The sequence below is a fragment of the Coturnix japonica genome, chromosome 3 (genome assembly GCF_001577835.2).
Source record: "Coturnix japonica isolate 7356 chromosome 3, Coturnix japonica 2.1, whole genome shotgun sequence".
Classification (NCBI taxonomy): Eukaryota; Metazoa; Chordata; class Aves; order Galliformes; family Phasianidae; genus Coturnix; species Coturnix japonica.
Window position 1 is genome coordinate 22,713,582 of NC_029518.1, and position 27,823 is coordinate 22,741,404.

Consider the following 27,823-nt stretch of genomic DNA (forward strand, 5'->3'; position numbering starts at 1 on the left):
TTCCTGAGAGTCCATTTTTTTTGCAGTCTGTTTGGCCCCACCATATGATTAATACAGTGTGTAGTGTGTGCATAGTTAGGAAGGGCAACAGTATTTTCCTACACAAGGAAATCAGTACTGGAATATTTTAGTGAGATTTTTTTTTAATTAAATACAACTTTGTCAGGAGGATTTACTGCCTTGTGTAAAATTTACTCTTGGATGAGAGGTCTTAAGACAGGGAAGGCAGCTCGTAACACGTACATGATTTCATACATTAGACTTTCAGCACAAACTGTCTTGCACTACAGCTCCACTTGTACAGTGCTGCACTGCTTGCTTATGAACAGAACTGTATACGAAGGCAGCTCTTTCTGTACCATTTGGTAGGGAAGGTATTTAGTTAGTTGGCATCTTTATAAGCTGATGCCAAACCCACTTTTGTCCCTGAGTATCTGGTCTGTTTGTGCCCATCATGCAGTGATACGTCTGGAGAAGACACTCAGTTTTTCATATAAATGAAGATCGGACTTGAACTTCTTCAGGTGGTTGATGTGTTTATCAGCTATTTACAGGACTTGATTTAATGCTGGAGAGGTCACACTTGAAGTTCTTTTTTCAGAAAAGCAACGTGTCTTGCAACCTAAAGCAAATAATTACAAAATAATAAAACTCTGCATTATAAACTGTCAAGGTAATTGTACAGCTATTATAAACTTGTACCATATTGAAACTAAGCAACACCTTGCCCTCAAACAAAACAAGCTTTTTCCTGACAAATTTCATTTTGTAAGAAACTGCCCCAATAACGTAACATTTGATAGAACTTCTAAAACAAGTAACTAACAGCTACAAAATCCATGATGGTCTGAGACATGAGTAGCAATATGGCAGGCCTGGGCAGCCTGTGCTTTTAGCACACACTCTTTGTATAAAGCGTAAAACATTGAAACTTAATTATAACTCACATTCCAAAATTTAACACTCAAGCCCACCATATGTATTTAATGAGGAAGATGGGAAGAAATAAGGTCTTAATACTCTACAGTGCAAGACTTTTCATTCAGGAACAATATTTTACACAACTTAGAGCCTTTCCTTCAAAGCATGTTACAGTGGGAGTTTTATGCTGCCTTGAGATTTAAAGCATGATGTGGTTCAACAGTCTAGCTGTCAAAGGCTCCTTTTCATACATAAATGCAAGAACTAAATTACAGCAGGTTTGTTTGTTTGTTTCTGTTTTGTTTTGGATATTTAAAACATGCACTCAGTGACTGCATCAATTGTTAAGGTTTAAATATCAGTTGAGGGACACCTCCGCACGGTGCTATGCAAGTGTACAGTGAAGGGAACGTACCTCATTCAGCGAATCCTCCCAGGATGAGTCACAATGGCTGCCACCTGCCTGGATGTCTAAGATGATATTAGGGATCCAGTTTCCTGGAACAGTGAAGTTACTGATCACTCGACAGAGCATGAACAAAGAAAGGTAAGTGGGCGATGCAAGTTGTTTAGGGGTAGATAATCACTCTACCTTCAAAAAAAAAATTCTGATGTTTCTTAAAAAATAAATTAAAAATATCATGGAGGGTTTTGTTGGATGAACTATTTGTATTTCTGTTATCTGAGTATGTGAAAAATGTTCATGCATCCAGTGTGTACATTCTCTGCTTGGAAAGGTGTGCTTTCTCCTTCTGATTAAAAGCGGGCTACTGGATTGTATTGAACAAGTGATGCATTTAAGGAAGAGTCAACCTCTAGTATTTAATTACACATCTAGTCTGCTTTAGTGAAGTACATCTAGTCTGCTTTAGTGAAGTCCACATATCTGTGATATTCTTATATTACCTTTCTTTCTTGTTCTGCTGGCATGATCTAGGGTAGCCTTCCTAAGTTTCTGAACGTATCGAAGAATTCCTGTCAGCGGTACTCGTTGATCATTTAGATACGCTGTGATAAAAACTGAAGGATAGCACTGAAATTAAAAATCAAAACCAGTCAGATACTTGACAGCTGATGATTATTGAAACGAGTAAGCACATTTTTCTCTGTGTATCAAGGAGTGCTGCTTTTTAAGATTTACCTAAACTGGATCTATTACATAATAACTCGTTCTTGAAAAAGCATCTTGTATCACTAAACTTGTATTACTGAAAAGTAACAAATTAATATTAGGGGGTCATCTACATACATAAGGTAACCAAAAACCATCCTCTCCCTACTGCTGAAGGTGTGAAACTTCTGTGTGCTGATGATTAGACCAAAAAGGAGTAATAATCATGGAATGGTACGTCTTTGACAGAGCAGTAGTTTGTATATAAAAATAGTAATTTTTACATACAAGAGTATTTTTAATATTTTAAGATCTTAATTAGGTATGTAACACAGCTAACATCCTTCAGGTAACAATATCAAAGCCATAGCTTCTTTTCCATTTCATTGTTTGCCTCTGATGGCATTTAAACAGTGCAAAGTACCATCTTCCTACTGCAGTGAGGTCTGGGTAACCCAGTAAAACAAAGGAAATACCAAAACTGTTACTGACTGTGTTAATGATTCATTTTAAAACAAAGCTAACACAAAGCAGCAGCAAAGTCTTAAAACATTTGGTAATAAAGCACTGAAAGGGTAGAAAAGATTTATATTTTTAAAAAGTTATCTTCTTTATAATTATTTTCCTATGAAGCTCTATATTTTACTACCCTTCCTGTGTGGAATACAGTAGCAGTTTTACCTGTGGCTTAATATTGTGATAAGGACAGTAGTTTTTGATGTACTTCATACATTTTTCATCCGCTAATGGGTTTCCCCATTCTTCCTGCTCTTCAATTGACAGTGGGAGATGAGTTTTCATCATTGTATTCAGAACATCTACAAAAGGTGCCTTAAAATTATTAAAAAGAGAAAAAGGGTGAATTCTGAATTGGAATGTTTCAATTAATAATACTGGTAAAAACAAAAACCAAACCAAAATAAAGCTAAACGCTATGGTGAAGGGTCTGCAGAAGCTCACCTGTAAAACCATGGCTCTGATAAGTTCTGGATCGCTGTTGCAAATGGCTCCCGCAAGAACTCCTCCAGCACTGGCAGCTGTTAGTGCTGTGTATTTTGGCTGAGAAAATCCTAGTTCATGCAGCAGCATGATGCAAGCCTTAAGGTCATAGAGGCCTTTGAGTTTGTTATGCTGACATCCATCTTTGTGCCACCTAAGGCCCAGCTCTCCTCCACCCCTGGAATTTAAAACAGTTCAAGTTGGAGTCTGTTTGGAAAACGTTGCAAGTAAATTGTCAGATAATAAAGGACAGCAGCAGCCGCGGAGCTGCAAAATCATAGTTTGCCTTTCCAATTAACTTTCCTTTCTTTTCTTTCCTGTCTTTACCCACTCCCCACTCCTCCCCTTGCAGCTAAAACACACTACATACAAACAAAATACATCCTCACATGATGATTGGTGAAAACGCTGTGAGCACCGTCAGAACAGTCAATACAAAATCAAACACTGATATCATCTTTTTTATATAGGAAACTATTACAATGGTAACGGCAATTAAAACATTTTCCATTCTTATATCACTATGACCAGATTTATTATTAGCATTAAAGACTGTTTCTCAGCTCTGCCAAGATGCTCAAATTCTTTTGTGCAGCGTAAGACTCTGGGCTGTCAGGTTCATTTTCTCTGAGTTTCTGAGTTCAAACATGAGAGGAAATGTAATTTTTACTGCTTATAAAATTTTATAACTAAATTTACTTGTAATCTTTCCCATACAACAACAGTTCTGGTTTTAATCCACCTAAACCTAAAAACAATCAAAAGATTGGTCTGCCAGAATTCTTCATTGATACTGCTTAGGATTGATGTGCATCATAAGACACTTGCAAGGATGGGAGGAAGAGCTGCACAATGCTCCCCATTTTATTAGCAGACTGGACATATTTATATGTTGAACTTGTTTTAGAACTGGTGTGTCAAACAGTGCTCCTCTATGATGATCTTATGATCTCTATTATTAAAAAGAGAAAAATGGTAAATTCTGAATTGAAATGTTTCAATTTCTAAAACTGGTAAAAAACCAAACCAAAATACAGCTAAATGCTATAGTGAAGGGTCTGCAGAAGCTCACCTGTAAAACCATGGCTCTGATAATCTTCCCTTTCTCACTGAATTATCTCCAATGTAAAGTCTGTTGTACATACTGTTTTTTTGAAACTAGTAGGTTTGCAGCTAAACAGACAGGATTTACTAAGTAGAAGAACACAGAGGCAGATTAAATGTTTAGTTGTAGAAAAACAAATGCTTTTCAGAAGGCACAGACTTAGTACACAGTGCCCTCAGAAAAGCAGGTGGAAGCTTATCACTGCTATATGAATGTGTCAACATTTTTTTGAGTGAAGACGAGATGAGAAGTAATGAGACTTCAAAAGATTAAAACCTAATACGTAACCATACTGTTGTGTAAAGAACATGAACAGAGTATATGGTCTTGAAAGGGGGATTTTTTTTACCTCCCAGAGGAAAATTTTTGTTTTAAAAGGGGCTTTTGTGGATTCTAAAAAGAGGGTGAAGTGAAAAACATGAATTAGAACTAAGTCAGGGGGAGGGGGAAGGCCCATTTCCATACCTCTTCAGCTGCAGATCAACAAATACCAGAATATTCCACAAATGAAAATATTAATTCCATTTTATATTTGACTTACCTAACGTGGCAATATGCTAATATCCAGCCCTCTTCAATTAACATCAGCTTCTCTTCTTTAAAGCTCATGTTCAAATCTATGCCATAAGCTCCATATACATGAACTAGAAGTGGTTTCCTGCGTAGCTCCTTAGAATTCATATTATGAAAAACTGTAATTGGCACCAAAGTTTCATCCTGGAAATGAAGGAGTATTTCAGACATTTCAGAAATCTCAATGACACATGGCAATGAAAACTTCAATTATTTATTTTAAAATGTGTTTTTTTGATTACAGTAATTTTTTTTCACTTAGATTGTACAAAGCACTCTTGAAAAATAAAGCAAGAGACTGAACCTCTGCTGTGTAGGCTTATAGATGCAGAGTATAAAATTCATTTAAGTGCAACACCTGAGGAGTTTTTAAACTACCAAAGCACCCAAGTCTTCCTTCTCCCTTTAACAGTGAGAATATCTATTATTAACAAAATAGTTTACCACTTACTGCAGCACAAACTCTTTATTAACATCACCGTTTTTTTAAACTCAGGCTGTTAAACTTTCTTTTCTTGATCTATATTGCGTAGCTGGTTGTGGGGTGTCCTTTTCAGGGGCTGACATATTCTCATTTATCATAGATGACACGAAACCATCTAATCATCTATTAGTGAGTATTAAGTTATTCTGTGCTGAGCTCCTTGACTGATCACGTACTGTTATCTCCTCTGGCATACCCAGATCAATGAAAAAAATCTCATCACGACTTTCTTTTTCTTCTCTGTAGCACTGGAGAAAACGCCCACTGGTAAGTACAGCACCAACTGCTCTTTTACATTTTTAATCTCTATTCCCTGCCAAATGCATTTTCTACAAATGGGTGGGGAGGAAGGGAAGAATAAAGGGAATGGGAAAAGGACTGAAAAATCTTACCTTGCTTTTAGCTAGTAAACGTGTAGTGTGACAATTCATAATAATTGGTACCTCTTCTGCAGCTTGTTCAATGAGATTATTTTCTTTAAATGAATATGCAAAACGCCTGGGGGGGTGTACTGGGGAGCTGAGCTGAAAATAACAAGTGCTGCTGGCATGTTCAGGATGAGATTCCAACTCAAATGCACAGGCCCATGTAGGTAGCTGAGAAAACAGAGCATTTCAAGTGAGACCCTTACATGGCTTCTGTAAGTTCTGCCCAGTGTGTCCTTCAGAGGAAAAGATTTTGAATAGCAAGCTAATTATCTGCAGCTTGTACGCAACACAGCCTGTATTTCTTTCACATTCAATAATACAATGGTCAGAAAGTGAAAGACTTCGGTAAACTTTTCACTTAAGGCTACTGGATAAAATTCAATAACGAGATAAAACAGAAAAATAAATCTAAATTAAAATCCAGTTTAAAATGGCATTTGAACAGATCTTTTCTTTTCTTTTTTTTTTAATGAAACATTTGAAACGATTCTGCACTGTTTTTAATTTTTAGATCCCATTTCCCCTCTGATTTCCACTCCCGCTTGAACATGTTGCACAGCCAAGTCCATGTCAGTTGTTATGCTTTTGCTGTGAGTTAGCTCAGTAATGCTAAGCCACCAAAAACCCCTGCCTCTTAACTTTGTTCTTTGTGCCAGCCATTGTGAAGAACAAAACCTTTTTCTGGCACATTTACCCTCAGACACTTACTGCTATTATATTTAAGATTTTTAACTCCACTAAGAATAAAAGAAATCAAGATTCATTCTTTGCGAGCAGCAGGAACATAGTCAAACCCTCTGCCAGGCCATTGCTTGCTCGAGTTAGTTTGTGAGAGATTTCTGAAATGGCACTGAAGTCAAAGTTCTCCAGAGTAACTGCAGACTCTCTCTGAATAAATAAACTAAAACTATTTTCAAAAATGAAAGGTTTCACAGACCATACAATGTACTTTGCTGAAAACCTTTTCTCTGTAGCAGTTTTATAGAATGCAGCCTTGAAAGCTTGTTGGAAGAAACTTGCAAGTTCTTCAAATAGTACTTTTCAGGCAAACAAATCAATTAAATATTTCAGCTAAATGGTCTCTAGAAACCATGGTTTCGAATGGAGACGCTTTATTTGTATTCCACAAGTATTTTGCAACATCTAGAGAAATGAATAAATACTTAACACAAACTGTACTGCAATACTCAGCTTTCCCACTTATTTTGGGTCAGTGACCATATCTGTCTTACGGATGTTCTAGCCTTTAATCTCAGGGAGGGCCATGCTTACTTCCTTGCATAGGCTGATGAATGTAACCACAAAATAAGCCTGGTAACAATACAGCGTTCAGGTAATCAAGGCTTATGGAAGCAAGCTGAGGAAAGAACTGACTTGTACTATAGCTGCTCTTTAATTTCATAACTGCTACAGTGAGCCAGCACATGAAATCGTAAAGAACATCCACAGGTAATATAATTAATCATAATAATGTATTTGTCACTATTAGTTTCCAAACCACTTCTATTTTTGGAATTTATCCTGTTTTGTAATGCTATATTACAAAGAAATAGTGGTAGAAAAAGTATGTTGCTCGAGGCAAGCTAAAACATACCTGTATTGATTGAACTGAATGTGAAACAAAAGCAATCACATTTAAGTATAGATAACCAGTTTTCTGCAGGAACATGATACAGTGATCACGGAACATCTCCAAGTCTATTAGCTTGGTTTTCTCTTCCAGTGCATAAACTAACTTCCAGTTCGCCATGCCAGTGGAAGCTACTGAAGTCTTCATCAACTATAAGAACAAATTACAAGATGAAGAGTTAAAAGTTAGAGGTACAGACATACAGGTGATGTCACTCAATATTTTAATTACAAAAGATTGTTGATAACTGAAACCGGAAGGTTTTAAATTCCCTTTACTTGGGCAAAATGGAAGAACAATTCAGTAACTGCCTACATGTTGATAGCAAGAGAGATCTGTGTGACAGATGGCAATTTGATTAGATTTTAGAACTCTATTTGCGATTGTTTAAGACAGCTAGGTTAGGTGTTAGAAGCAGTGTAAGTGGAAGGTTGGATCATAGCAAGTTGAATGTACTTTATTCTTTTTTCCCTAGTAAGGGGTAAGGAAATGTCAGAATTCTCTATTTTTTTAAAGATTTGAGTGACTACCATATATATTCTTAATTTGGTACATGAGAGCAATGTGTGTAGATGTATGCTGTGTTGACAGTAGGTCACCTTTCCGTGTCTGATCCTAAGCACTACATACAGAAGATGCTCTCAACTAAGCAGCAAGGCATTTCTTCTCTCCCAGAAAGTGGTGTACTTTCAGCTATCAAGGAAAGGCTGCCTCTGAAAAGTCTGAATGTGATTAGAAAAACTCATACTGAGAGAAACAAATTTATGGAAGAATTCGTATCTAAAGTTATTTGCAAAAGTCAGTTCGAATATCAAACGCCTTCACTGTGTCCAGTAGAACTGCGAGCTGTTTAGTTATATAGACTGAAATCAAATTATAATAAAGGGGAAATGGCTGTTTATGCCAAGAACTGAGTATGCTTTTCCAAAGAAGCTGAGTCAAATCAGCATGCTATAGGCAAGACTCCGCATACTACTGTCAGTCTTTAAATACATGCAACTCTGTAATTCTCTTAAATTATTTCAGGAAGCTGTGAAGCACAGAATTAAAATCCAGCCTTACTATTTCTGTGGTCTGCAACAAGCATCTGAATGACAAGCATCTGAATGAATCCTATGACTCTTACCATTACTTAAGATTACCTTATATTCTGCAGGTTCTCCATATGAAGTAAGAATATATAACTCATTGTTTCTGTGTTCAACATGATAAATGACCCCTTTTGTTCGGGCTTGTACAAGAACAGGTAACTTAAAAGGATGTCTGCAGTCAATCAGCCAAACTTCTGAGGTTGTCTTGCTGTTGCTATTGATAGTGAGGAAGCGTCTATCTTTTGTGCAGTATATGTCCACAAAAAATCTGGAAGAAATAATTTTAAAAAAGCTTAAACCTGACTAATATTCAGAAAACACAATTAATTCAGAACCACGGGCTACCAATTACAATGTAAGAAACAGCAAGCCTGTAAGTGGGCTGGAGAGATTTCAGACTACTTGATTCCCAAACCCACTTCTGCTGCATTTATCCCAGCATTCAAAAACGCAGTTTTGTGTATGGAACCTGAACTCTGCCAGGAAAGCAGTTCAGTTGGTGTCCAAATGAATCCAGATTTCTGAATCATTCAGATTGGAAGGTCTTAGATGTACATGGGCGTTAAAATTCATGCAAAACATAGATTTTTTAATTTTTAAATAGTAGCCCTATTTAAAAACAAAAACAAAAACAAACCCAAAGGATAATTGAAGTTAATGAAATTAATAAGAGTAACATGTGGAAACTGAAAAAAAAAAAAGTAGGTGCTATTATACTATAAGGATAAATAATTAAAAAGCCGAAGTGCTACTGATATAAGAAAAAATAAAAATCTTAAAGGAAAAAAAATAGTACAGAGGCCTTTATAAGACAGGATGGACAGTGCTGAAGTAACAAAGCTGGAAAATGGGAACTGTTTCTGGAACTCCATTGACTTTTAATGCTTCTGAAATCTAGGAACAGAAAACATTCAGCAGCGTCTGGATGCTAATATTGGACAAGTTCAGGCTGCAAGTCAAGTCTCTAAATGAGGCATGCTAATTAATCGTTATGTCAAATCTTGGGGCATAGGAGTTTCTTTGCCATTTTGAATCTTTACAACTAGATGTCTTTAAAAGAAATTGCAGGGTTGAGAAATGTATTCTGCACTGACAATAATGAACCTTCTAGACTTGAAAATATTTGATTGGTGCAAGAAAGGAAGTCTCAGATTGCATTTTTCACTGCCTTTAATTATTTGCAGGTGTAGAAATTCCAGTTTTTTTGGTTGTTTTATCCAATTGCACCATCTTGTCATTTTTAGAACTCCCACTGTCTGCGTCCTCCTAAAGGAATCAGCTTTCTGCTTCTAATCCACTCAAATTCAGCAAGTGTGCCACTGCATTCAGTCTAGCTTCTAATGGTTTGGCTCTGTTGACCTTACCTCTAAGAGAGTCAAGCTGAAATGCAGGTTACACTTCTTCCCAAGGACTCTGACCTTCATATCACTTTTTTTTTTTTCCTTTGTAGATTTTTTTTTTTTAAGGAAGTCAAGATATCTTCAACTTCTAAAATAATATTTGACTAATGAGTTGGTGATATATAGAATGACTTCTCTATGGCAATGCAAAAGAATGCCTTGCCATCCTCCTATGAACAACTGTGTTCAGTCATGAGCTGCAGTAGCACATGAACCTTCAGAGTATGTTTCTAGTAGATTAACTCTAATGACTACGACCTTCAGAATTATGCCAACAGTTTCCCTGTGGGGACACGTCAGGTCAGTGCAGTTTGACTTTTACAAAAGTACGTATCAACTACAGTTAGAACATACAGATCTTATTTACTCCATCTCATCTGCAGACTTTAATTTTTTTCATTTTCTAGATGAATGTATGAAGGATGTTTCTTTACTGAGTATGTAACTTGAAGTAAGAATAACCACAAATATTTATGGTGTGCTGTACAGATCTGTCATTTTAGTGCTACGTGGCTTAAAACTAGTACTGCACTCAATTCAGCAAGAGCCTTCTTGTCTTCCTAAACCGCTGCTTAAAGAAAGGTTATTGAGAGGGTATTCAGTCAACAATAGTTCTATCTCTGAATGCTGTAATGATTTTGCTCGTCCATTACCCAGAGCAAGGATTAGCCTGAACTTCAATGTTTTTTAAAAAGTTGTATCAGACATCAATAGCAGAGAAAACAAAATGAAACACACAGTCTGGTTCACTCTGTATGAAACTGTCACGCGTTCATTAAAGGACACCCTGACCTGAGACTGACCTTGACATTTATCAACTCAGCTGAACTCGCGAGGTAACAGAGAAAAGTTAAATCGCTGCTGATCACATATCAAGAGGAGAGGAAAATACATTCTCAGACAGCAAAACAGAACTTAAAAATGCCTCCTACCATTTGAAATGTGACATGGAAGAATTTGTTTTCAAACCAGTTAGAGCCTACATATTGAATACCGCAGAGTATCTTACAGACTTATTGTATTTTAGATGTTACCTTGCATCTTGTTCTGTATAAACTAACTTAGTATATTTCTCAGTAGTGAAAGTGGTCATGAACACATTCTGGCATTTAAGATTCTTCTGACTTGTGTAATACAGAACATCATTTGTAGCCCATTCTAGAAAGAAAAGAAATGCATATCAACTTGGAACACTATATATACTATTACTGAGAGAAAACAGAGCTCCACAAACACTGGACGTGGTGCTGAAAAACACGAGTTGCAGATGACATGGAACTGAGGATAACATTCCTACATCCCAGAGGCTGGGGTAGCACACAAAAGGATTTTTCCATTTTTTTCTTTAAATGCCACAGATCAAGGATTTCATAATCTATTTGGGGGGAAAAATAATTAAAATAAGAAGTTCCAGGGCCCAGGAGGAGAAAGCTTGTGACTCTATAGGGGCTTCTGGTGATAAACAAGAAAATATGAGATATGTTGATGTTTAAAAGTGCATGTAGAAATAGATGTTTGCATAGTCAGCAAGACAGTGAATAGGATCTAAGGTCTGTGCTACTGCATGCAAACCATTGAAAGAAAAAAGACTGATTATGTCCGTGGGTGCTCCTGAGATAAAAATTCTCCAGTTTTCTGTATTTGTTATGTATTCACATTAGAAACATATAAAGCTATTTTGCTGTTCCGAAATTCACTAATCTGACTGATTCAGCCAAATTATTGCCGCTTATGCCATCAGTTTGATAATGTTTAGCATATACCCTTTAAGAACATATGCTCGCTTACGCATAAGTAATATAGAAATGTGACTAAGTTGCACAGATAGCTGAGTTTTCATGATGAAGACAAGTCTTTACAGGAGAAATTGCAGTTCTTCTAGACTAGCATTAAAAAAAATAATAATATAAATTTTCAAGGACTTTAATTTGTCTCCCTCTTGCATATTGTGCAATATAAACATATGCTTTACAAGTAACTGTATAACCTAATTCTCTTTATCAATGATTGGGGACCACTAGGTACATCACTTACATCTGGGTAAATTTATGAAATGGGTAATGAATGGCCATTTTTTATACTCTATCTGCCATAATCTGTCACAGCTACACAGACAACAGTGAGATGACTTCTGAAATGTATGGAATCTTCCAGGAAAACCTCGAAGTTTGATTAAGGTAAAGTGAAAAAAACCAGCAAATTTCCAGCAGGCCTAATTTTTCTGGCAGACATTACAAGCTTCTACTGTGCGAACGCAGCATTAAGTTCCAGCTTTTCTTAATGCTTTTAACTAGCCTTTTTTTTCCTAGTATTTTAAATTCTTGTCCTACTCAGGCAAACTGCTTACTAAACTATATGTTCTTGACCAATACAATATACTTGTATACGATATACCAAGAAATATGAGGTCTGGAGTGTTGCATTGGCTCTAGTTCATTATTTTTGCTCTCCTCTTTAACATGCTATTAAAAAAAATCCAATTCGTTTGGGTTTAATTATTTGTAACAGCAATGTAAAACTCCATCATCTGTGCTGAAATAATTGATTGAAGCCATTGACTGTTTTCATGACGTTCTGAATTATGACGACATCTTAGAGTCCAGTTGGAAGTTCCAACCAACACTTAGCCGTACTGAGCACTTACACACTGCTCAGAGGAGGGAAGTGCTTACAGCTGTCAGTGACTTCTGTTGAAGCTGCAGAGGTATAATACCTACAACCTCCCATACAAAAATCCTTATGTTGCAAATAGTTGTGTCAGTAAATTATTAAAGAAGCATATTGAATTCAATAAGAAGAATGATGTGCAAAAGTGTTCAAACATACAAATGCTTGCTTTTATAATAAAAGGAAGCTTGTATCATGAAAGGAGTCACTCATTCGTATCAAATAACTCGTAATTTTACAGTGTAGGAGCACACATCTCTCAACTAAGAAACTGTTCAACAGCTACAAGGATTTAAACTAAAAAGCTTGCTTATTTTCACCATTATTTGTAGACTAAGAACTATGTTATACTGGAAGTTGGTGTGAACCACAGGATACTTATAGACAACTTACCAAAACTAAACACATTTGGAATTACTTCTTCCACAATGGGAACATCACCGAGTTTCATAATAACACAGGATGCCTCTTCAGAATTCTCACTTTTTAAGCCGATAGCCAGGTACCTCTCATCTGGTGAAATTCTGATCCGTTTAATATAGGCACCAGAAAAGCCCATATCTTCAGTGCTGAATAAAATGTGAACATTTCCTTTATCTGTTGCGTTTTAACAAGTGTAAAAAATAAAATAAAATCCTGTGATTGAGGTGTGTCAAAATGAACAGTAGTTTTTTCATACCAGTGTTAAATAAGTACACTTGCAATACTACTGAAACCGAGGATTTCTTTCGTGAGATATCTGCAAATGCACTGTGTAAAAATAAAATTACACATACAATAGCATTTGGTCAATGATTTACATTCTGAAGTGTAGCTTTTGGGGATGGTTTTGGTTTGTTTTATGCTTTCTTTATACTCTCTCGAGGTACTTTGCTTTTTATAGCATTTTCAGTTGAGGCTCTGAGAGGTCGATTCTCAGATCCTTTCCAGAAACTTGCCTCCATTTCACAATACACGATTCCTTTACTCTTCTCACCCCAGCTTCTCAGATTCAGGATTCCAGAGTTATTCATCTATTGTTAAACAGTATTACGAAAAAGACTTCAAATATTTTAATAAACAGCCCATATGCTTCAATACAAACAAATGCACTAATTGTGCATGCGCAACATTTTAAACAATTGTAACAAGTTAGGAAGAAGAAACCCCTTACCATCATCTGCTTTTGAACAAAATATGTAACCATTCTCCTCAAAGTAAATGTTCCCTCCAAATCTTATCTGTTCAATGCAAAACAAACATGTCAGTTTAACCTATAGATTATCTCCTTAGAATCCCAATATTCAGTGTACTGTCCAGCAAAACCACATGTAAATGATGGGATACAGCACATACTTAATATTGAATAGGGGGGAAAAGGAATTACATGCATCAGAAAGGTTACTTTAAAGTTAAGGGTACTTATGCTACCTATATATGCTCTCAGTTTAGTGAATGGCTCAGATCACCTGCACTTGCTCCTTGCAGTACTATTTTTTCATCAGTTAGCAGACGATTGTGTGATCTCCATTTGTTTTTGACTATGGTGAAATTAAGGTCACATATACTACCATAGTAGGTATGAGCTGTTTTCAATGTGTGCCGTTACTATCCACAATTACTAAAAACTTCAACACTTGAAATTATGACCACAGAATAACTAGTGAAACAGCATTTTGTAACATGAAAGGCTTTGCTGTCTGTTCTTTGTATTCAATGACAAAAAAAAGGCTGTGTTTTTTGTCACTTACCCTTGGGCTTTCCAAATGAAGCGTATACTTGTTGTGCAATTCTTCTATTTTTTCCTTTATTCTTTTTGTCACAGTTTTATAACTTCTTGAAATTTTATTCCAGTTTTCCTGCTCTGATTTCAGAAGATCTTTGCATGAAACCTCTGATGTTGTTATGGATGTGATTTTTGTCCCTTCCTGTTGAATAAGGAAAAAAACCAATGGCTACAAACCAACATTCTGGTCATTGGATGATTCTGTGCACGATTGCCACTCATTTATGCAAGATTTACTTACAGAAATAAAACCAAGTGCTTCTTAAAGTATAATCACACCTCAGCACAATTATTAGAAGCCATTATAGTACTTCAATACTATAAGCTGTATGCTGACTTAGTGGTCAGTATACAAAAGGACAAGTTTTTTTTGAGCCTTGCTATCATTTCCTTGACATCTGAAAAACAGTCAGCTTCCTTAACAGATGCATCAAGATGGTTGTTGACATTGCCCATACATAAACTGCATACCTTGCAGGAAAATAACCTCCATGCCAGGATTCTTCTAGGTGGCACAGTGCTGTTGTATGGACTTCTTGACCAGTCCAGGATGTGGCATTTGTATGGTTTTGTTTTACTACAGAGACATAGTGCTTGAAGATGGTTATTCCTAGGATAGTATTTAACACTGAAGCTCAGCCCTCGGACCAAAGATTTTGCAGTCCAACACATGATATCCAAATCTCGTCTTGACAGTCAACCTGAAATGTATGAAAATCCCAAGCTCCTGATCACTTTCACTATGTGAAATATGCATTACATGACCTGAAGATAAAGCTTCATCTTTCAAAGATCATTAAGTAAATGAGAGCAGTAAAACAGAAGGTGCTTAATATCACATGATACATGTAACTGAGCTCACACATTAACCTGCCTGTTAGTGTTCAGAGGAGGGCCACAAAAATGATCCAAGGGATGGGACACCTCTGCAGTGTGGACAGGGTGAGAGCTGGGGCTGCTCAAGCTGGGGAAGAGAAGGCTCCAGGCACACAAGAGCTGTCTTCCAGTATCTAAAGGGGGGGCTGTAAGAAAGAAGGGGACAAGACTCTTTGGCAGGGTCTGTTGTGACAGGACACAGGGAAATGGTTTCAAACTAAAAGAGGAGGGGTTTAGTCTGGATGTAAGAAGTTATTTTTGCGGTAAGGGCAGTGAGGCACTGGAGCAGGCTGTGCAGGGGGGTGGTGGAAGCCCCATCCCTGGAGACACTCAAATTCAGGCTGTGGGGGCTTTTAGCAACCAGATCCAGCTGTAGGTGTGTAGGTGCCCCTGTTCGGTGCAGGGCAAATGGACTAGGTGGCCTTTAAGGGTCCCTTCCAACTAAGACTATGTTGCTCCAACACGTGGATCCGTGCAGCTGGGAGTTTAGCTCCGCTGAAATGATCATCGAAGAGCAAGTAAGATGTAACTATGTATCTGAATAAACGCTGCTTTCGGGAAGTTGGTTTCTGCTTTAGAAGTAAACAGAATCACTTAGAAGTAACAGAATCACTTAGAAGTAAACAGAATCACTTAGAAGTAACAGAATCACTTAGAAGTAACAGAATCACTTAGAAGTAACAGAATCACTTCCAGGCGGGCCGCTTAAACGGCAAAGAGACAAACCCCACAGCGCCTGTAACTCTGCATGGAGGACATCCCCCGTGTCCCGCAGTGCTCAGCCCCGCTCCTTCCCACCCCACAGCCCCGCCGAAGGCCACAAGATCCGGGCCGGCCGCACCCGCCGGCTCCATCCCTCACCGCTGTGCACAGGGCGGCTCTCCCTCCGGCCAGGTTAAGATGGCAGCAGGGACGAGCTCGCTCAAGGCACTACCCGTAGCAAAGATGGCGACGGGACGAGCACGACCGTCCTCAATCTCCGCGTTCCTCTCGCTTCAATCAGCGCGTTGTACAAGGCAGCCCCGCTTACAGACGCACCCTCACCCCTACGGAGCCGCAAGGAGAACAGCAGCGGCGCCGCGCCCGTCAATCAACGTGCCGCCACTAACAAAGATGGCGCCCCGCTTCCTCTCCCCCCAGCCCTAGCCCGGCCGGTCCCAGCACCGCAGGGCCGCCTCTCCACGCTCTCTCTTCGCTCCATCCCCACAGCACTCCCGCATGTCCGAGGCTGCCGGCTCCCCGTGCCGCCCCGCCGCGGGCAGCAGCGGGGGGAGCCGTGAGGGAGCGGCCAGAGCCCGCTGGAGGCTGCTCGGACAGGTAGGGGGAGCCCGCGGGTGGGAAGGGGCCGTGGCGGGGCGGAGGGAGCGTGTGCTGTGGGTCTGAGTTTGTACCGCACCGGATCTAAATGTAGCATTCAGTGCATGAATTTTAGTGATTGTCCTTATAGGGAGACCTACTTGTGTTCTTAACGTAGTGACTGGATGCCAAGGGCCCTGTGATTGAGATCTGTGGCAATGCACAATCTGAAACAGGAGGCAGAATGGTGGTTCTTTCTGGCTTTTTTTTTTTTTTTTTTTAATAATGTCTTGTGTTTTGATTAAGTGGGTTTTTTGTTGCTTTTTTTTTTTTGTTTCGTTTTGTTCTGTTTTTTTCATGTTTTGATTATGACACAGAGTCATTGAATTGTTTGTGTTGGAAGAGACTCCTAAGGCTGCCTAGTCCAGCTCCCATGCAATAAACAGGGATGACCTACAGCTACACCACTTTGCTTAGAGCTCCCCCCAGCCTGACCTGAGTGTCTCCAGGGATGGGACATCTACCCCCTCTCAGGTGTTTCAGTGCCCCACTTCTGCCTAAGGAAGAAGTAAAGAACTTCCTTATACCCAAACTAAACCCCTCCTCTTTTAGTTTAAAACCGTTTCCCTGTGTCCTGTCACAACAGACCCTGCTAAAGAGTCTGTCTCCTCCTTTCTTACAGCCCCCTTTGGACACTGAAAGGCCACTCATGAATCTCCCCAGAGCATTCTCCAGGCTGACCAGCCTGTCCTCACTGGGGAGGCGTTCCACCCCTGGATCGTTTTTGCGGCCCTCCTCTGGATGCTATGTAAGATCATAGAATACCCCCAATTGGAAAGGACCAATATGGATCAAGTCCAACTCCTGTCTCTGCACAGGACCACCCAAAAAAGCAGACCTTGTGTCTGAGAACACTGTCCAGAGCCTGTCAGCATGTAGCTCTTGATTTTTTCTTTTTATTTTTTTGCCTTTTGGAAATACAGCATGTCTGTTGGACTACGTAGGTTCAAAACAAGCAAGTAGACCAGAGGCTCTTACAATGCAATGAGCAGCAGTGGACTACTTGAACAAATCTGCAGGGTTATTGAGTTTGATTTCTTTCAAGTCTGAAGCTTGCAGGTGGTATTTGTGCTCATTCCTGCCTCCGAGTTAAGCTTTTCTGCAGTGATTGAGTTGTCCTACAGCAGTAGGGATGTTGGTACAGATGCAGCCAGTGTCTTCAGGACTAGCACTGAGCTGGAGCCCACGTACACTGCAAAAACCTGGTGATGTGTCTGTTCTGCTGAGAAACCTTGAGTTTGCTTTGATATCAGGTGCTGGTTTTATAGGTCCCTGGGAGATGTCCATTTAGAATGGCAGTATGCAGCAAATGTGGGATATTAAAGTTCACTGGAAAGGGCATAAGGAAATTAGAGAGCACCATTTTTCAGGGCTTTTAAAATAGTATTAGGAGTTTAGGTAGGTTTGTCTCTTTCTGTTGTGTTGTTTCTTGGTGGTGGCATTGGTGGATTATGCAAAACAGCAGGCTATTTTGTGTAGATGGTAACAAACATGATGCTTTTAAGAGCTGACTAAGAAAAAATACTTTGATCTTAATGTAAAAATGCAGAGTTAAATATAAATAATGCAAGATATTCTTCCCTTGTGCACTGCTTTCTCAGTTATATTTAGGTTTTTAAAAGATTGGACCTGCTGTTATAATTCTCTAATCTTAGACCTCATGATTCTAGTTTGAGGCTGAGAGAATGTTCTTTTGAGTGCTCAAATACTTATTAGGTATTCTACTAATCTAGAGAATGCATTTTACAGAGTAGGTGGAAGATATCGCTGTAGGACAAAGAACAACCACCAAAAAAATAACAGAAAAATGTCATTGGATTTCTTTTTCCTGTTAGTAATGGCTTGATGGCTTGGTTTTGCTTTAAGAAAGCCCCCAAACAATGTTCTTTTCTAAGAATTTGGTCTTGGTGGTTTTCTTTAGTTGTCAAGGTGTTTCACTTCTAGACATGCTGCTATTATATTATATTCCGGTCGTCTTTTAATTCAGTTCTCTCGTTTTGATATTTTTGTGATTTTCTTCGTATTTCTATTTTTCTCATGTATAACACGAGTAGAAGAAATGGCCTGGACAACACACAGTCATTTTTAATATTTTGATAAGAATGCCTGTGCCTTTTCATATGCTGAGCCCTGCTGATGAAAAAAAGATCCAAAAGCAATAAGCCTGATGCATCAGACCTGCTATTAGAAACTAACAGCATAGCAAATACAATTGTTCTGCTCCTGTATGTAGTACTTCCAAGTATTCTGCAAAATAATAGGTCATGGCACCAAATTGTAAGGCTGCTGGATCTGAGTGCATTTCCAGTTAAAGCACGGTCGACAAAGGTTGGGTGCAGCAAAAATCACTGACCCGTTATTTTCTTGTACGCATTCAGTATGCAAAGCTTCCATTTCTGGAGAGCTGCTTCTTGTTTGACTTCAGATTTAGCTCTAGTTGGCAAAAACATGAAAATTGCAGTGTGCTCCTACTCAATAGAGCTATCTCATGCAGCTCTATTCATCTCTAGTGATGAGTTTATTTTCTGCTCCATTTTTTCATCATTGTGGAGTGCTTATGCACCTTGATTGTAAAACTGTTGTGGTGATTACTTACATTTATTTTTTATTTTTTGTCCAATGTTGAGAGAAAGAACTTACACCCAGGACTTCTCTCTTCACCTTCCATGCTGCTGACCTGAGGAATTAGCCTTTATGCGTGGCGTGAAAATGATGGTTGTCCTTGCAGTGGTAGTACAGCTTGAACAAGATGGACACAGGGTTTTCCTGCATTGAGGTGTTGGTAATGCACTCCTGGAAAACAAGGGTGGGTGCAGCACGCTACGCAGGATGGTGGGCTTTCATCGTCCCTTTTCTGAGCAAATATTTTAATCCTTGTAGCTATTACAAAAAAATATAAGTGGCTGTGTTCTCTGTCTACGCTATTGCTTTGAATTCTTTGGTTTCTCAGTGCTGGATTTGGTGCTGTCAATGCATTTGAGGCTTTTGCAATGGTTGGCAAATGATAAGGAGTACGTTGCTGTAGTATGTCAAAGTCTGGAACCTGTTATGGGCAGCAAATTGCTCACCTCTGGTGAATTTGTGCAAGAGTGTGGCTGCAAACTTCGGAGCTAGTAAGTGGCTTACCTGACAAAAACATAGCACTAGGTCACCTGAGGATCATATCAGCTAATCATGTATTGGAGCTGTCATCTAAATTCCATAGAAGTTGTTTGTGCTTTCTCATTTCATCCACAGGGACAGTGAGTGGTACAGAAATTGCATTGTGAGTGCCCTGCTTTGTTTGTCAGGCTTCTGTTGTGATTCAAGAGCAGGAGAGAACTCAATCTGCCTCTTCAATTTTGGCATGGGTTTCTCTGGAGGCAGAGTTTAAAGAAAGCTTTATTTCAGACCACAGTACATTTGCTTTACAGTTCTTGCGACATAATACATTCATAATCCATTCTCATGACTTCTATCATGAATACTTTTCTCAGGCTTGATATACTTGCCTAGTTACTGATAGCTATTAGCTACCATCATAGCTGTTACGATTGATTCTGTTCTTGCTGTATAGTTGAAGAAGGCTGTATTTGTTCTTTTCTTTAGGTTTTTTTTTCTCAATGTTTAATTTGTTCTTCATTTCAAAGGTTCTGAAGAAAAAGCACTTGAAAGATGTGCATCTCCAACAAGTGTCTGTGAGAAGATTCACGTCGTTCAACCTCTTTTCAGTTGATGGTCAGAATACTGAAGAGGAAACTGGGATCTGGGTTCAGTATAGAAGCATCTTTTATCCTGAGTATAGTGTGTCCATAAGGTAATCATCATTTAAGTTCTTCCTAAGATCTTGCACAGAGTATAAACCTTATTGTCATTTTTGCATTGTTCTTGATAAATAAGACATAGTTTACAAATAAATTGTTAGATATTATCTATTGTTGTTCATTACAGTAAGCAGCTTGTCTGTGGTGGTGGTGTTTGTTTTCAGTTTCTTTTCAGTACCTTTCAGTGAAGTTCCTGAGTCTGATGATTGTACTTAGAGCAGAACACAAAGACAGGCTTTTGTTTAGTATTTCTAATAGATTTCTGTTTTGGCATTCTCATGATACAAAAAGGAGGTAAAAACTGAACAAATTTACTTGTAATTTTAGTGAGAACTTTGGTGATGTGTTGATCTTTGTCAAGTTCTGAAGGCTTTTTGATAGTGATCTGTATTTTATTGCATTTTCTTCTTGATCCTCATGAAACTCAATGATAATTTGGAAACCAATTGGTAAAACAAGAGAATATACGAATTCCCCTTACTACAGAAGGGGTTAATTTCTAATGTATATCAAAGTAGATAAAAGAAAAACAGTACGTTCTGAGGGAACTGTTAGTGAGTTCTCAATAGCAAAATAGAAAAGTTTATAGCTCTGTCCATTCATTATTATGGTGGGTTGCTTTTGCTTTTCATACTCAGTTTTATGCATACTTGTAACTTGGTTTTGCCTCAACGGGTATCATTGCAACAGTAACTTCAGCATCCCTGAATCAATACTTGTTCTGCAGCCTCTAATAAAGCCTGCTGAGCGTGTCAGACTTTGCATTCTGTGCAAAAGGCAAAGTCTGGAGAGTCTGACTCATGGAAGTTTTGAAATATACTTCTTGTTTAACTAGGGCCATCAGTAAGAGTCAGTCTTAGAAACTAAGATCTAACAAAAACAAATGACCACTGTTATCTCGGACATTTTTGCAAAGTTATAAACGTTCAAAACAAACAAAGCAGCTGCATGCAGGTTGTCTTAAATCTACTGCAAAGTTTTAGACTTTAGACTGCTGTCTTTTAATTCTTTCAATCTCCTTAGTTCGCTACTGTGATTGCAGCACTTGATGTCACTTACTTGATTGACTATTTAGAAGAAGTTTAAGGTATGACGTAAGTTCAGCTGTGCTGGCACGGCAAAAGCGAAACAGATGTCAGGCTGATCTTGTTGTCACATGGTATTTGAGTGCTTCTGTTTCCATCACTTCCCACCTGTAGTGGAAATGCTAAGCCACAGCCTGAAACAGTGATTGAGCACCTGGTGGGAAGGCAGGGCCAGCCCAGAGGAGCTCAGGTGAATGCAGTGCACTGTGGATTCTGGATGCAGCCAGGATCCACCCCATCCCAGACCTCATTTGAGGGTTGATAGTGGAGGCAGAGGTATTTCAGTGTAGTTTCCTGTGTACCTGGGGCCTTCCAAAGGTAAGCAGATTATTTTGTTTATGTGCCCACAGCTGTTGTATTTGAATGGGTCCTTGCTTTTTGAAGCTTAGGTCTTTGCTAATGTGCTCGTGTTGCTGTACTTTCTATTGTGTTAAACCACGTCATCCTTCTATTTGTATTTTATGTTTGGCTGATGGTAGCTTCATTGATAGTGGGACATGGTTCAATTTATTAGATTACGGACCTGTTTGTTAATGTGTGGCTCAGTTATTGTATATCACTGTATGCTATATAACCAAGCACAGGTGTTTTAATTTTGTCTTTTATGTTTGTCTTAGCTTTACCAATAGAAATGTACATTGTCTATGCTGGAGCAAGCTTGCATTTGATTTCAAAAGATATGTATTGAGAATGATAGGGAAGCTGTTTCCTGGTGGGAATTTTTTTTCCCACCCCCTTATTTTTTTTTTTTTCCCTAGAGGGTACTTGATGATTTCTGTATATATAGTCAGGGTGATCGTTTAAGAACAATTATCAGAAATTATGTACTCTTCTTTGTCGAACCACTAACAATTCACAGCATATATTTACTATTTCAAAGTATTTAAGGTTGGTTAAGGAAGAAAGGAGAAATTCTTCACTGTGTGTTCTGTCAAAGTATGAATAGCTGCACCAAAATCCAGTTTATTATGAGTCTGTGTCCAGTTTTCTTTCCTACTTTTGCAGAAGCAGTATTTTAACATGGTAAACTTCACAGTTCAATATATGTGGCACGTTAACATTCTCCTAGCCAAAACTTGCGTGTCTAGAAGATAAACCTGGAGTTAACTTCCTTGAATTTTTGAGAACTGAGCATGTCTTAGAAACTTAAGACTTTCCTTCATTTTTTTTCTCCTTTTGTTGGCAAAATATTAATGATCATTTTCATTAATAGAAACAGTTTGAACCAGACAAAGAAACATGCTATTTACATGTTATTAACAATAAAAACATCTTCCAGGTAAATTAGAACTGCGTGCTCTAGTAGGAGAGCCTTTTCATAGCAACATCTTTTTCTGACTAAAAAAGAGCTATGACCTCTCTAAAATCACTACAAAAGTGCTTTTGAATTTTCATCTATATGTTTTCCTTATGTATTAACATCTTCTTGTGGTAGCTCATTGCTTGCGTTGGATTGTTAGAAGTGTTGTCAACTAATATCTTGATGAGAGTAGATACTTTATAAAGTTCATAAGGTTGATAGTGGCTTTTGGCAAAAAGTCTAAAGGTCAACCTATATCAGTTCAAGGGCTATCAAAACAGATCAAATTTTATATTCAGATATGCTATGACCTAGCTGGAATTACTGTTCTGCAGGGACCCGGGGACCAGTTTGTTAGGCAAAGAAAGGTTCAATAGGAGCTACCAGCTGTATGCATGATTTTCTGAATTTCTCAAAGCAACTTGTTTTTATTAACTGCATTTTTGTAGCTGTACTCAAACTGGGTTTGCATTTGGGGTGGAAGAGCCTGTGCAATGCTGTTTTGTTATTTGGTCATTCATTTTAGAATCATTTTTTATAAGAAATCTTTCAAAGCAGGAAGGCAGAAGGAGCCTCATGTAAGGCAAATTGCACTTAAAAAAATAAAAATAAAAATAAAAAGTCTTGTGACCCTGTCTAGTTAAACAACAATCTCTAGTATGGTTAATGAAATGTAGGTTTACAGTATCTGGCAGAATGTGCTTTCTTTAGGATTTAGGTGTTCTTTGTTCTAAAATGCTTTGTGATAGTTTTGGAGTACGATAGGAGTATCTGATGAGTACTTCTCACTACTTTACTAAAACAAATTACCTGTCCTATGATTCAGAACCTCTGCTGATTTGGTGTGGACTGGTGATGTCTTTAATGCATCTACACACTACATCCTTGTTTTAATGATAGGTATTGGGTGGCTGCATGCATAGAGTTGCACAGAATCACAGGGCTGTAGAGATTAGAGGGGGCCTTCTGAAAGTCATTATAGATCATAATGATGCATCTCCCTGTGGCAGTGCTGTCCTTCAGATGTGAAAGGTTTTTTTTTAGTTGGAGTTCAAAAATGAGTCATCAATGTCATTACATTTTTTCATGATATAGATTTTAGTTTTGTAGGCTTATTTTAAACATTTAGAGGAAAAAGCAAGTTATTCTTGTGGTAAAATATCTTCCATTGATCAGTAACTTGGTGTTTCAAATACTGAAATACTGAACTCAAAAGCAGAATGCTATCACCTTGCGGGTAGGTTTAAATCTTTGTAAAGAATGTAAAGAGTTCTTTGCAAAGTCTTTATTCTGAGTATTCAAAAATTAAGGAAGAAATTATTATATTCTAGACTTTTGGTTTAGAAATGAGAGGTGTGGTATTTGTTCATGGCAAGCTATATATATATATAGCTACATATATATAGCTTATATATACTATATATATATGCATAGTAATTGTTTTGTGAGTCTAGCTGGCTTGACATCTGTAACACTTAGAGTAAGATTCTTGAGCAAATTTGTGCTCGAGTTTGATGTGGTTTCCTTCTGCAGGTTGTCACATTTCCTTGCCATGCTCTAAAATTTGAAGCTTATGTGAAATTTAGTTAATTATCCCCAGTTTTGAATGTTCGTTTCACTTGAATTACTTAAATTGTACAAATATAAAACTGAAGAGCATGCAGTTCACTGAACAGAATCTCTTGAATTGTTGATTAAATGTTCTTGGTGGTTTTGGTTTTTGTTGCTTTTGTGTGTGTGTGAGAAAATAAAGATGTGTTTACTGCTGTTGTTTAAAAATGCTCTTTTTTTTTTGTCTTCTACAAAGAAATTACTCTATCTAAATTCTTCCTTTCCTATACGTGGTTTCCATAGCTAAGATGAAACTTAACTTATTCTTTTTTTTTTTTTTTTTGGGGGGGGGGAGGAAACACCAAAACTTTTCATTTTTGAGGAACATTTTCCCAATACATGAATGTCAGTGGTAGATCTTTGAAGATTATTGGTCGTCTCCCAGTTTTGCCTCTAGTTAGTACAGTAAATATCTGTGGAAAGAAGTGGGTGAGAAGTAGACACCATTTGCAGTGAACTTCTCTGAAGAGGGAAGAGGTTTTCTTGTTGTTTGTATGTTGGTAAATTTGCTGTTTGTTTTCTTCTAGATTGCACAACGGACTCATAAATGTTAAAGATGTTCTTACAAGCTTTGACAACACAGGAAATGTCTGTAAGTCCATTGTTTATTTAGATACAGTACGATGTTGATAAAATTGAAATTGCATCTCACTTACCTGAGAAAACCCCGTTAGTGTGAACAGATGCTAATCTACCAACTGTAGTATTTTATGTTGTAGTGGTATGTGTATACATCCTTGTATTGTCACACTGGAGGTTCATTTTTGTTCTGTGTCAGAGAAATTGAACTTGGTTGGACAAAAAATGAGTTTAGTCCATTGATTTGTCTCTGCTGGTAGCAATCTCTTGTTATCTGAGCAACAGCGTAAGAACAGGGGAAATATATAATGATACTTCTGTCCTGTAGAAGGCAAGCTTGCACCAAAGGAAAATGAAAGAACTCGGTCAAGCTGTGAAATTCCTTCCCACAGAATATTTGGCTTGTAGAGCATCTCATGGGTTCTAAAGACAAGGGAAAAACTGTGGGAGAAAATGTACTGTAGTTATTAAATCTGAAGGTATCAGCTGTGCTTCAGGAATTGCTAGATGGTAGAACAACTAATGAGGCAGTAGGATGATATTTTTATCCTGGTCTTGAACTCTTGTCTAAGCATGAGCTTCTGGACACATTAATCTTAGACAAGATGAGCATTAAGTGGACCTTGAGCGTCTGACCCAGTCTGGCTCTGCTTCTCTATATTTATTAATAAAATGTTATATGCTGTTAATGGACTTCAATTACAAAATTTTAGCAGACCATAAGAAGCCAAATAAAAGTAATTATACATGTTTTTAATGTAGTAATTACCATTATATAATTTACCATTATATAATTTACATTTACAGATATTTCATTTTTGATAAGGATTTTTGCCTTATTTCTCAGGAGGGGTTGGTTTCTTTCATAGAAGGAAAGTTAAAGAACAGAGCTAGGAAGCCTCTGTAAGTTTGTGGGATATTCAGTAAATGTGCACATCTCTTTTTTTAATTGTTGAAGCTATAAGAAGAAATCGTATTTCAAAGCAGGTTTTATTTCATCTCTGAACTCCAGTCAATGTATTCCAGTGCTGTTTAAATAAGTGGGGGCTTTTCATTAGCAAAAAAAATTCAACTTAGTAAAATAAACTTTTGTTTTCACAAGAAAAAAAAATTATAAACCCTCTGCTCTCCTGTTTAAATTTGCTAGTTTTCATTTGCTTCTTAATGTTGAGAATACTGGTACGGACCTGCCACAAAATAGTTTAGGATTTCACTGTGCTGAGGAGGGGAATTTTTCATGATTTCAGAATGAAAATTGTATCTAAGGACTGTATAAATATCTAAGTGAGTAAGACTGAGAAAGAAAATTCACATTTGTGATTATTGCTGACATCAGGTGGAGATGTAGGCATCATGAGCTAGATAATGAAAGTATTTAGATTTAAGACATTTAGCATCTGGCAGAAAATGCTTTGGTTGCATAACAGGAGGTATTTAAAGAGATCTGATGTTGTAGATTCTGCAAATAAGGAGCTAGAGGGACTTTTATAACCATTTACTTGTTTTATCCATAAATTTTACTCAGTAAGGGGAAAAAGAGGAAGAAGATGCTTGTACCTTAAAGTATTGTTACGTGCTTTATCTTTGTTCTTTGTGTAAGCTCTTTAGATTGTGATTGATCTATACAAATTTCCCTGCTAACACAAATAAATTACTCTTCTGAAGTTTTATATGTTTTTCTGTTGTTAAATGTGCTGTTGATTATTAACCTTTTCTGTATTTCAGCTGCTTTCTTATTGATTACAGATAGCAGAACAAGACTTACTACTGTAATAGACACAACAACAGCACTAACTTAGAAGTAATATGGCTTTTGTAGTTTTTGCTGTTTCTCTGTATATACAAAGATTCACATTTTTCCCTTTGGCTTCTGTATTGCTTTGAAGGTTTGTACTGTGGCATTATACAGTGTTTGCGAAGTAATTCTCAGATTTGCTGCTTCCTTGTTTTTCAATGTCGTTATCTCTCTCTATTGATGTGCATATTTATGCCCATTTTATTAGTCACTCCAGATTAGTTACCTTGATACAGTGTAAATTAGTTATTTTTCTGACAGTGTTACTGGCTTGGAGCATATTCATGGAATGGCTTGGGTTGGAAGGAACCTTTAAAGCTTTCTCAGTTTCAACCCCCTGCTGTGGGCAGTTGCTGTCCAGGGCCCCATCCAACCTGGCATTGAATGCCTTCAGGTGTGGGTCTCTGGGCAACCTCAGAGCCTTGTAATGCTCTGAGAAAATAATTTCTGTCTAATATTTAACCTGAATCTCTGCTGTTCTGTGTTAAACCCATTCTCTCTTCTATCACTGTTAGACCATGTAAGAAGTTGATCTTTCTCTCCTTAGGTAATGGAAGGCTGCCATAAAGTATAGTAGGAATAATCATATTTCCTTGCTACTGTATTTATGGAGTAAATGTGCCTAGTGTTCAGGCCAGAACTGCTACGTATTGCATCACCATAGTAAGGTTTCCTCAACTGTGTGCTACCAAGCTGCTCTATTTCAGTCATACCTGATAGAATATATACAGTCACATCATCCTTTGATCTGAAATGGCTTTTTCTTTGGCCTCTGTGTATTTCTTGGCTCTTTTTGTGATAACCCACTGTGGAAATGGAAGATGATAATCCTGCCTCCTTTTACACCTAAGAGTAACTACAGTTCTTACATGTTGAAAGCTGGGACTTTTTAGGGAAAAAGTAGTGATTTGTTATTTACAACATTAATGGAATTATCAAGTGATAGTTTGCCCTAAAGATTTCTCAAGTATTTTTTTGAGCATTAAACAGTATAAGATTATTTCTTCTATTATTCAGTATTAGTAGAGCTATCCATTACTGAACAGTCCCATCAACAGTATTGTGCTCCATATTGATATAAAATCTGTAAGTAATAATAGATTTTAGTGTTCTTTTTAGAACACACTGCATAGTCAGAACTTATTTACTGGACACTAAACTTCACTTAAATGATTTGGGCTGAAATGATCAGAAAATAATTGAGTATTTTAGTGTTCTGCATGTTTGTGTTGACTACCATGCTG

The 27,823-nt window shown here is 37.7% G+C and overlaps 2 protein-coding genes across 6 annotated transcripts in view; one reads left to right on the top strand and one right to left on the bottom strand.

The window, feature by feature from the left end:
• Nucleotides 1-23: 23 nt before the first annotated feature.
• On the bottom strand, nucleotides 24-16,207 carry PREPL (prolyl endopeptidase like). 4 transcript variants are annotated; one of them, XM_015857424.1, is made up of 15 exons: nucleotides 16,095-16,207; nucleotides 14,646-14,875; nucleotides 14,140-14,316; nucleotides 13,563-13,629; nucleotides 12,803-13,006; nucleotides 10,777-10,900; nucleotides 8,394-8,610; nucleotides 7,216-7,401; nucleotides 5,586-5,789; nucleotides 4,678-4,853; nucleotides 2,993-3,209; nucleotides 2,714-2,863; nucleotides 1,828-1,954; nucleotides 1,337-1,419; nucleotides 24-622 (listed from the first exon to the last, which is right to left on the bottom strand). In XM_015857424.1, the coding sequence occupies exons 2-15, from the start codon at nucleotides 14,844-14,846 to the stop codon at nucleotides 578-580; spliced, it is 2,178 nt and encodes a 725-aa protein (XP_015712910.1). In that variant the 5' UTR covers nucleotides 14,847-14,875; nucleotides 16,095-16,207; the 3' UTR covers nucleotides 24-577. The 4 variants fall into 4 exon arrangements, with proteins under 4 accessions (XP_015712910.1, XP_015712909.1, XP_015712907.1 ...); XM_015857423.2 differs by having other exon boundaries at nucleotides 16,089-16,175; XM_015857421.2 differs by lacking the exon at nucleotides 16,095-16,207 and adding an exon at nucleotides 15,912-16,037.
• Nucleotides 16,171-27,823, top strand: part of CAMKMT (calmodulin-lysine N-methyltransferase) — a 175,492-nt gene continuing 163,839 nt past the window's right edge. Inside the window, exons 1-3 of one of the 2 annotated variants that reach the window (XM_015857439.1) lie at nucleotides 16,171-16,367; nucleotides 20,036-20,202; nucleotides 24,733-24,797. In XM_015857439.1, the coding sequence (XP_015712925.1) occupies nucleotides 16,269-16,367; nucleotides 20,036-20,202; nucleotides 24,733-24,797 (331 nt within the window). In that variant the 5' untranslated portion in view covers nucleotides 16,171-16,268. The remainder of the gene's footprint in view (nucleotides 16,368-20,035; nucleotides 20,203-24,732; nucleotides 24,798-27,823) is intronic. The other variant, XM_015857440.2, reaches the window with a different exon arrangement.

Excerpts from the sequence above, each read along its gene's own strand:
- PREPL (XM_015857424.1), bottom strand. The coding sequence starts at position 14,846 with ATGTGTTGGACTGCAAAATCTTTGGTCCGAGGGCTGAGCTTCAGTGTT. Across the intron at positions 3,210-4,677 it reads TTAGCATATTGCCACGTTAG|GGGTGGAGGAGAGCTGGGCC; the intron begins GTAAGTCAAATA and ends TTTAAATTCCAG. Across the intron at positions 2,864-2,992 it reads TCAGAGCCATGGTTTTACAG|GCACCTTTTGTAGATGTTCT; the intron begins GTGAGCTTCTGC and ends AATAATTTTAAG.